The sequence below is a fragment of the Atta cephalotes genome, assembly GCF_000143395.1.
Source record: "Atta cephalotes unplaced genomic scaffold scaffold00015, whole genome shotgun sequence".
Lineage (NCBI taxonomy): Eukaryota > Metazoa > Arthropoda > Insecta > Hymenoptera > Formicidae > Atta > Atta cephalotes.
Genome location: NW_012130079.1, coordinates 3,595,449 through 3,606,619, shown reverse-complemented (window position 1 = coordinate 3,606,619; position 11,171 = coordinate 3,595,449). Strand labels below are relative to the sequence as shown.

The window sequence follows — 11,171 nt, the reverse complement described above, 5'->3', positions numbered from 1 at the left end:
ATAGAACTTATTTAGTAATTAGTTGTTTCCTGTTAATTTTACGTATTTTTTCCGTTTTAGTTTTTTTTTTTNTTTTTTTTTTTTAATAGTACTTTGTTCTTAAAACTAATTTTTCTATAAATAATAATTAATTTGAGGAAAATTGAAAAGTCTCATTAAAAAATTCAATAAAATAAATTTGTATTGCTTTCTTTCTAGTTATCTTCGCGAAATACATTGGTTTCAACATGCATTTATTTACAATAGATACATTTATGTTTTCTTCATGTTTACAAATTTATTAAGAGCCTAGATAACATATCAGTGAATCATTATTAATTTTAAATCTATATAATCAAGATTTATCTTCTGATTTTAATTGTTTTTAACCCTCAGCAATATTGTGATTCTCTTCGTCTACTTTGAATCTTTTTCATCTATCTCAAGTTTTTTTTTTTACTATTCTAGGCTTTCAAAAATGTGGGAAAATTCGAAATTACTTTTCAACGTCTATTACTAATACTTTATTACTAACAAAATATTTTAAGAGGGGAATCGGACTCTAATTTTCTTTAGAGAAATTTATGAGTGAAATCTTATGTGTGTGTGCCAGAAAAAACTCAGATTGTAAACGAAGGGTTAATAATAAATTGGATTCTACGCAAAGCACAAACGATAATGATTAAAATTGATAAAACAATGATCTAAACATATTAAAAATTTATTTTCAGCCGCGAAGGCCCCGATGACGACCCTCGACGAAAACGTGAACCGTGTACCACGACAACAGCATAAAACAATCGAAAATATGGGTAAGTTGGCTAATTTATTTCTACTAATTTAGTTTAATTTTAATTTCGATTCAATTAATTTTTTGCCTTTTTTTAGTTCTAAGAATAAAAAAAAGATAAAGAATATAAATTAAATCGAGATTGAAGTCAGTTTATAATTATTACAAGAAATGGATTACAAGACATAAGTTTCGACTGCTTTCTTAAAATTGTCTATTCACCTTTTCTTGTTCATAAATCGCATCACTGATCACAGTTGCCGTGTGTCGCTAAAAACCTAAAAATGTAACGATTCCGTGTGAATTTCGAAAGTGATCGACTTTTGTGCGCATATAAGAGTTCTTTTTTTCTAATAAATAGAAGTCTTTTCTTTTGTGTACGAAAACCAACAAAAGCAACTTGTTGGCTCGTTAGATAGTCTCGCTGGATCAAATTTCTGCGTTAAGTTCGGCCAGTATTTTAGCTTTCTAGGCATTGCTCGAGTTCTTCCTGAGGTTCTTGCAAGAGGTTTTGTTCTTTACCTTGAATTTATAACTTTTTCAGATCATTCGCGGCAAAAGACGTCTTGTTCTTTTAAATTCACGTGAAGCCTTGTAATATTCAGGATCCGAAGGAAAGGATGCAATGAGTTTATTATTAAATAAAGTTTATTATTAAATCACGAGAAATCTGAAAATCGCAAAGTGTTGTACTTTATGTATAAACGATCAATGTAACACAAATATCCCAAATTTAATTTCTTTATACTATTATCTGTTATTAAGATTAATTATTAATGATAACTCTATTGAACATATTTTAATAATGACATGTTATTTTTATATTTGCTTTTTTATTGAGAAAGCTATTTTAATGTTTACATGAAGAATTTTTAGATGCTTATTAGTTTTGATTCATTCATGTATTTGCAAATTAAAATCTAATATTTTAACCTGCGATAAATTATGCGAAAAAGATATCTGCGTATGATGAATAGAATCAAACTAAAATAATTCTTAAAATATTTTGAATATTATATATTATCATGTTCCTAACAACGTTATTTCTTTATTATTTTTGATTCAGTTCTTTCTGACACTTAAGTTAATTGAATCTATGCGTTCCCTTTCTTTGTCATTTCCAGAAATCCATGATCTTATATTTACTGTAATGCGGTAATAATTTTTACGATTGTGAAATAAGACGAATTCATGGAGATTAGAAGACGATGCATAGACTATTCATAAATAACAATGACGTAAAAATCTGTCGTGCAAGTAGAGATATAGAAAGAAAAAAAAGAAATCATAGAATTGGCATCCACATCAGTATAATTGACTGTTCGTTCACAATATAGTCATCGCAGGTTGTTAAAAGAAACGATTTTATTGTACAATATAAGACTGTGTCGGTCTCTGAACGTTATTCGCAATTAAAAATGTATCTTGCGCACTTAATCTTATTAAAATACATTCGTAATTTAATATGAATATTAATAGATACCACATACAGTTCGCGCATCTTTTAACGAAATCAACAATAATGAACATGAAATCAATGATAATACTTATATAAATATCCCAGAAACTCCTGAAATAATTTGGCAACAGTGTCGACATAAATGCGATCGTTATTAAGAGATATAATTAAAAGACAGAATTTGAAACAATAAATATGATGTGTATTCGCAAGAATTTAAAATTCTCTTAAAAAATATAACAAGAAAATATAATAATTACTTAAAATACATATATAATAACTTTATAGTGTCTTTTAGTATTTTTATAATTTGTTTGAAATCTTGCAGCATTCTTAACTGAGAAGTTGTTATTGCATAAGCAAGATTCTCGATAAAAACGTAAAGTCATCGGATATAAAAGAAATAACAAATGAAACGAATATTAAAGATACCACGCATAAATCGAGTGTGATGCCTTTAGTATGACGAAGCATATCATGCGGTGTCATTGAAAACGTCGACTGTCATATAACACGATATTGTCAATGGATTGTTAATGTATTATGAAAGTTGGAAATGTCTAAAAAAATATACAACTTTATTTAAATTATATATTTTGTTAATTATCCCATTTTCATTTCGAACTTGTTGCTCATCATCATATACTAATGAAAATTTTATCGTATTTCAAAATAGTCAGAAAAGTGCGACAAACAAAAAATATAAATAACGTCTATTGATTCTTGTATCTAATTATTATATCCATTATTAAGATTATATATCCAATTACTGATTATCATTGATTATCAAATTTTAGTTGCTCATGATATTTTTTGATATCGTTAATAAAAATTGTGTGTGAAAATATGATGAAATCAATTTCTTCGTACAAGCCTAACGTTTTATTATTTGAAAATTAAATTGTGACAGATATAATTGTAAGAAATAAAAAGTTTACCATTAAGAAAAAACTTGAAATTATTTTTTAAATACGCAAAAGTTAAGAGAATAATAAAAAAATAATAATAAAAGTAATTGGATAATAAAGATCATTTGCGATATGTAAATAGCAATTTAGAACATAATTTTTACACATTCTGGTAAATATCTGTTATTCAACAAAAAAACATAAGAAGTAGAACGGAGGTTTCCTGTAACTAATTTCCTAGGATGTTTTGCCGTGTAATATTACTGATCTCATGACACGAATAACGACAGTTATTCTAACAGTTAGCTTATTATACAGTAGTAATTTTGAGAACAAGCATTTCTTATTTCGCTTTATCTAGTTTAGTTGAAAGATATTCTACCTTTGTATCATAATGGTATTCTTCGTATATTATTTCTTTTAATAGAGAAACTCAACTTTTTCCATATTTACTAGAAAACAGCATTTTAAAGAGAAATCTGTTGCACTTAAATTAAAAAAATGATACATTGACAAGATTTAAAAATCTTTATTTTATTATATAGGTACATGATAACATTATTAATTTATTGTTAGGTGTACAACTTTGCTTCCGCCGTTTTTTTCCGAAATTCGAGGCTTTATTGTAAAAAACTGGTTATATATTTATGATTCAAAGTATTGTCATCGCTGGCTACTACTTTCTCCCATCTTTTGGGTAGCGTACGAATCCCGCGTCGAAAAAACTGGTCACCTTTTGAGGCTATCCACGAATCGATCCAATTTTTTACTTCTTCATAAGACCGGAAGTGCTGGTCAGCCAAGCCGTGTGCCATTGATCGAAACAAGTGATAGTCAGAGGGAGCAACGTCTGGAGAATACGGCGGGTGGGGTAGGACTTACCATTTCAACGTTTCCAAGTATGTCTTGACCACTTTCGCAACATGGGAGGGTCGAGCATTGTCATGCTGCAAAATCACTTTGTCTCTCGTTGTATTGCGGCCGTTTGTCTTTCAATGCTCGACTTAAACGCATCAATTGCGTTCGATCGTCTGTGATTGTTTCAGTCGGTTTTAACAATTCATAATACACTATGCCGAGCTGGTCCCACCAAATACATAGCATGATCTTGGACGTCAAAATCACCGTTCTTGAAGCATTAAAACCACTCACGACACATTCTTTTACTAATAGCGGCCTCACCATAAATATTTGAGAGCATTCGATGAGCCTCAGCCGCAGATTTCTTCATATTGAAGCAAAAAATTAAAACCTCCCGCAAAAGACGAGAATTTGGCTCGTAAACTGACATTTTCAATCGAGAATAACTTTATGATGCAGACACAAATCGACTAATGTTTCTATGGGGTTATGTACAGATGCCCAATTATATGGCGTCTATGATCTATTTCGACCATCACTTACCGCTAAAGCCATCTATAAGAAAACGGCGGAAGCAAAATTGTACACCTAATACATCATAATATATAATTAATATTTATCACACTAATGCTTCGCAGCAATTTTTGAAAAGAGTTCATTTTTCAATTTATTACTTTTTTAATTAACAATTTCTTGCAATAAAAATATTGTTTCTGCTTAATTTTGATGCTTAATTATTACCAATGAGTTCCTAGAAAAATTTTACTTTAAAAAATTATATAATTGAACTACTTTTGCTTTTTTCATTTCAAAGTTACATATGATGAAAAATGGAGAAGCCAAATTCGCACTAGTGTGATAATAGTGTGATCGTGAAGTGTGGTAACTGAAAGTTAAGTGGATAACTTTTATCTTAGATTTTTTAGATTCAAAAAAATTAATTGCAAATAGTTGTATAATTTTTTTTAGTTGTATAATTTTTTTAATTTAACCAATGAAATATTTAACAATATAGTCTTTCTGTAGCTTACATTTGATTTTCTACTTAGTTAGCCTGCCATTTCCATTAGTAATTTAAATTCTCAATTATTCTTACAGTTGATGTCAGGCATATGTCATAGATCAACGTTAGATATATAACCGGCGGCTATTTTATTCTTAGACTTGTTTTCATGCCCTATGCAATAAATTACCTGAATCCACTTCTTACGTACTTAGACTAGTATTAAAACATTACTTTGTATACATTTTTCATATCTTTGTTCCTTGTACTTTTTTGGGCAACGAAGTATTGATGGCACAGTTTAAATTTTGTAACTTAAAAAAAAATTTATTTTTCAGACGCTCCATTATTACTGATGAAGATAAAATAATGAAATTTATTTTATTCTTGAATCTTTCAATTCTTCAATATTTATTATTATTTATTATTATCTATTGTCTGTAATAGATTTTTAGTCCAGTTTTCTTTTGCAGATTATCTAGGAAAGCTCGATCGGATAGAAAGGCTCTTGCCGAAAAACGGACAGATCCAAGACATGGATGGTGGGCAGCCTGTTCAAGTAGTACTTGCCCACCCAGATCATACCTTTGAATTAGATGAAGCTGCATTGTCAGAAATTCTCCTACATGACGACGTGAAAGATAGAAGTGTGGTTGTAGTATCTGTTGCTGGTGCCTTCAGGAAAGGCAAAAGTTTCCTTCTTGACTTTTTTCTTCGTTATATGAACAACAAGGTAGGTATTCATGCTTGATTGACTGTTACTTTAATTGTCTAAATTAAAAAAGAATTACATATACATAGATACTTATTAAATTTGTATTCTTTCATGTTTACTTTTTATCAATCGACACAAAATCGATTATTGGATGAATATGACCATACGCATTACTTCAATCAACAGTATATATTACAAAATAATACCGATTCCTGGTTGGGCGCCGAGGACGAACCATTAAGTGGTTTTTCATGGCGAGGTGGTTCCGAGAGAGATACTACAGGAATACTGATGTGGTCGAAGGTTTATCCCGCTACCTTGGCGAATGGTGAAGAGATCGCTGTGATTCTTATGGACACTCAAGGCGCTTTCGACAGTCAGTCAACGGTGCGGGATTGCGCGACAGTGTTCGCATTGAGTACAATGCTATCCTCCGTGCAAATATACAACCTGTCGCAAAATATTCAGGAAGACGATCTTCAGCATCTACAACTGTTCACCGAGTATGGTAGATTGGCACTAGAGAGCTCCGATAGTACACCTTTTCAGAGACTACAGTTCTTAGTCAGAGACTGGGTTTATCCGTATGAAGCCGATTATGGTGCAAATGGTGGAAAGAAATTGCTCGACAAAAGACTGGAGATTTCTGATAGGCAGCATGCGGAATTGCAAAGCTTGCGAAAGCACATTAAGTCCTGTTTTTCGGATATATCGTGTTTCCTCATGCCGCATCCTGGTTTAGAGATCGCAACGAATCCGAAATTCGATGGTAGATTATCTGAGATACAAACCGAATTTAAGAAACAATTAAAAGTACTCATACCAATGATACTGGCGCCGGAAAATCTAGTGACCAAAAAGATCAACGGCCAGGTCGTGAAAGCGAAAGATCTGTTGGAATATTTCAAAAGTTATATCAATCTTTATAAGGGAGATGAACTTCCCGAACCGAAAAGTATGCTTGTGGTACGTATAATTTAACGATGTGCTTCTAATTTGCGGTTTTTATTTACAAGTTGATCCTTTGTTTTTATTCAACTGAAACGGGTAATCATCTAAACCGCAGTAATTGCATTTTGCATTTACAGGCCACAGCGGAAGCTAACAACTTAACCGCTGTAGCAGAAGCTAAGGATTTGTACCTTCAGATGATGGAGACCGTGTGTGGTGGAGCGAAACCGTTTTTAGCGACTGCTCACTTAGAATCTGAACATCAACATTGTATGGACTCAGCTCTTCGTCAATTCCAAAATAAACGAAAGATGGGCGGAGAAGAATTCAGTCAAATATATATGGAAAAATTAATTAAGGCAAATACGCACATTTAATTAAATACTAGTTTTTAATTTTTTTTTTAATATTTACTTTATCATAAATTATTTTCCTTTTGCAATATAGGACATGGATGACGCTTTCTTGCAATTTAAGGCGCACAATGAAAGCAAAAATATTTTTAAAGCAGCGCGGACGCCAGCAGTGTTTTTCGCAATTGCCGTTACTATGTACATTTTATCCGGAATATTTGGTCTTGTTGGTCTGTACACAATAGCGAATGTATGTAATCTTATTATGGGTGTTGGTCTTCTCACACTTGTCTTATGGGCATATATAAGGTATTAAAATATTGCATTTGTTACAATTTCCTATTATCCTATAGTACAATCAGAATTTCTGAATATCATATTTGTTTGGATATTATTTAGGTATAGTGGAGAGTTCAGAGAAATTGGAACACAAATAGATGACTTAGCCAGTAAGATATGGGAAAATGTAAGTACAAGCATCTTCTTAAAAAGTAAAATTCTTTATTTTCTCTGTGTACCCGCTTTGAATTTTATCATATGGATATAACACCTTTCTGATAAAGATTATATGTTCACAGTGTACTAATGAAAAACGATATTTGAGAAAGGTAGAGATTTTTTACTCATTTATTAGTTTATTAAACGTCTAATGTACTCGTTTTTAATGTACTTGGTTATAAAATATTAATCATAAAAGATGTTAAAATTAGTAGCATAAAATGTTCCTAAAATATTGAAATGTTCACTAAAATCACACATAAAATTTATATCTGTTTTTATATGTTACATACAAGCAGCACTTGTCATAATATATGTATATTTTGCATATTAATATAGTTTGTATAATGATTAATATTTAACATTTTTTTATTGCAACAGGTCTGGCTATGCGCTCATCTTTGTTATAAATTAATTTATACATTAAGATACCTAATCCTGTCCATTATCGTAATTGTATTTGCAATACCTATATGTCATTTTACTTATCGTGATCTTCGCAGACATGGCTACATCTGATCACACGCTTTTTTTCTTTTCTAATTTTAGTCTTTAATTATCTTTAATTCCAAATTGCTTCTTTCTTCAAGTCTTCTATGTTCCTTACACATCTATGTTTTGCACATTTTTTTCTTACTAATCAAAACCGTTTTATAAAAGCATAACCTTTAATATTACTATTTTTTATTGTCTTTTTTTTATTCCTGTCATAAGCTGAGTGCTAACAGGAGCAAATATCTCGAAAAGGTATGACATTCGGCTACATAAGTACATATAATCAAATTTTGAACTCTATTAATCACTGATTACATATTTTTCTCTTTCCAAACATTACATCCATAACACTGCTTAATCAAAAAATCTATTTCTTCCTTATAACTATTAATATTTCTTCGATATTAATATATTAAGTTTCATAAAATAAACGCTGCTCGTAACTAAAAAACAACAAAAAAAATCTCGAAATTTTTGGAAATAACACAATTATGTAGTTTCACATATTATAATTGTCATAAAATAGTGCAGTTTTGATGGAAAGAATGATTTTTACTTTTGTTCAGTTCATGAAGCCACTCTACCAACAATTTGTGGAGAAGTCCGTGTCTGTAGCAGTGGCGCAGGCTGCTGAAATAGCGGTAACGAATTCAACAATGAACGCCACTGTCACTGCCAATGGCAAGCCTAAATTATTGTAACATTCATTCCCGTAATATCCTAATCATTTAAACGAATCGAAATATCGCATCCTTATGTTAAGTGGCATAATCAAATTTTACAAAAAATATCGTAATGTTTTGACATACCGCCATGAATAGTTTTTTCTCTGTTTAAAACTGGATTAAACATTATGGCTTGGAAGCACTAATTTGAAAATGACTGTGAATGTATATACGATGTATTCTAATTATAAAACAGCGTTAGATTGATGGAAATCGTGTGATTACTAGTATTGCCTAGTATATCCTTGATATGGATGTTGTAAAAATAAAATCTTGTACTGGTGAAAAATATTATTATTGTAGCTTGACCTGAAAGTTTTATCATGGGGATGTTAATATATTTAAAGTTATTGCAAATTATCAAAAGGTAGAAAAGTGCATTTGTAAAAATATTAAGAAATAGGAAAAAATAAGTCCCTATGTAACAATTTTTTCGTTTCCATTAAGTATATGAAATTTTCCTGTTGAAGTAATCCATTACATTTAAAATGCATTTTGCAGTTAATTTTTATTTTAATAAGAAGGATTTGTTTTGCATTATGTCTTTGTTATTTTATGTGTTATTTATATGCTTGGACTAACGAAGTTCAGATTTCATTCGTGCCAGAAATGCGTAACATGAGTTGTACTGGACTACTGTTTAATAAAAGGATGTACATATTGCACGCGATGTTATTCACATATTCTACATAGTTCGAAAAAAAAAGTGATAAAAATACTTAGAATTTATTTAACTACGATATAGATATTCATACGCCATATTGCTGTAGTATATGACTTTATTAAATGCAATATCTCGAAGTTGCCCGATTACATTAATCTACTTAAGAGTAATATAAGTCTTATTACCAACACGCTGTTAATAGTAATTAAATTTGTGTAGATATGCTGAACTCCATTTTCTATATTGCTCATTGAATAAAAGTGATTAATATTATTACTTAATTCATCAATAAAACTGATTAATTATTATTATTATTATTAAATTTATCAGATTATATTTATAATGTTATCTAAAAACAATTAGCAAATATAAAAAACTTAACTTTTTTATTTCCACTGAATTTTGTTCAATGAGTAATTTTGATAATACAATTTGACGTATGCGTGTATTAAAACTCTACCAAGTCTTGCCAATTGCTAATATACTTCGATCTATAATATAGTTGATAGGGTATAAATTTATTTTTATTTATACATATGCATGGAATTCTAATTTTTAAACACGAAATTTATTAATGAATTATAAAACTGGACTTGTAAAATTTTATAAAGATAATTATTGCAAATTTATTAATAAATATATACGTTATTTTAAAAAATATATAATTTATACTTTTTCTAATATAGTAAAAATTATAAATATACTTGGTGGTGGTTTTAATAACACTATAATTTATTTATATGTGGTTTATATTTTGAAATATTTACTTCATGAAGACGTATGTAAAAAAATAATCTCACGTTTGCACACCAAAATATAATTGCTATTTTATAACACGTTAGATTCAAAATTTAAAGCGCTTTATTATTCTTTATAATGATGTCTTCAATTTCTTAATAAATATTAGAGGCAGCTTTAAAAATAATACTGATTGATATATTTGTTTTACTAGTTGAGATACAACGATACAAGTGAATAAACAGTTTTGTATTATTAATGGAGCCATATTCGTTATCTCATTGTATTTTATGCAGAATGGGTGTATGTAGGATAATAGAAAATAATTTAGCGGAAATGCATGGTTATGGAGGTGCCATTAAAATATAATTTTGAATTTACAAGAGATCTTATGTCCCGTGCTAAATTTTATTTATTAATTTTATAGAATTTCTCAAATTTCATTTTTAATAGATATATAAGTAAATGAGTTTAGTGTACATGAATACATATCAACTCAAGTTTGTGATCAAATTCAACAGTTGCACTTAATATTTAGACCATTATTCTTTATCATGATATCATATTTCAAACTTGAGATAATATGTAACAACAATTATTATTAAATCACAATTTTTCCACATCAAAATGAAATTGTATTATGTAATTTTATAAAATTATTAGGAACTGACAAATATATGAAGGTTAATCAAATAGATTGTCCAAATCATTTGCAGATATGGATATTTGTATGAAAGAAGAACTTGTAATATCCTATTTTACACAGTTATAATGTAATTAAAAATATATAAACATGACACTATAATAATTTGTAGTCGTAGCTATTGACAAAGTTACGTCGAAAATTTTGTATTATAAAAAACGTGTGTAGAAATGCATTATGTATATTTACTGCACGTATATAATTCTATCTTTCAATCCATTTTATACTAATAAATATTGTAATAAAAAAGATAATGATTGTAACAAATTAAATATATATATATATATATATATATATATATCTACATCTGTAACTATGCGCAGTACTAA

At 29.3% G+C, this 11,171-nt stretch overlaps 1 protein-coding gene across 2 annotated transcripts in view; it reads left to right on the top strand.

The window, feature by feature from the left end:
• LOC105618088 (atlastin) overlaps nt 1–8,713 on the top strand; it is a 9,164-nt gene extending 451 nt beyond the window's left edge. Inside the window, exons 2-10 of one of the 2 annotated variants that reach the window (XM_012199627.1) lie at nt 711–791; nt 5,474–5,733; nt 5,902–6,681; nt 6,804–7,025; nt 7,114–7,328; nt 7,419–7,485; nt 7,598–7,627; nt 8,232–8,264; nt 8,579–8,713. In XM_012199627.1, coding sequence (XP_012055017.1) covers nt 711–791; nt 5,474–5,733; nt 5,902–6,681; nt 6,804–7,025; nt 7,114–7,328; nt 7,419–7,485; nt 7,598–7,627; nt 8,232–8,264; nt 8,579–8,713 — 1,823 coding nt within the window. Of the gene's footprint in view, nt 1–710; nt 792–5,473; nt 5,734–5,901; nt 6,682–6,803; nt 7,026–7,113; nt 7,329–7,418; nt 7,486–7,597; nt 7,628–7,898; nt 8,037–8,231; nt 8,265–8,578 lie in introns of those variants that run through there. The other variant, XM_012199628.1, reaches the window with a different exon arrangement.
• The last annotated feature ends 2,458 nt before the right edge of the window (nt 8,714–11,171 follow it).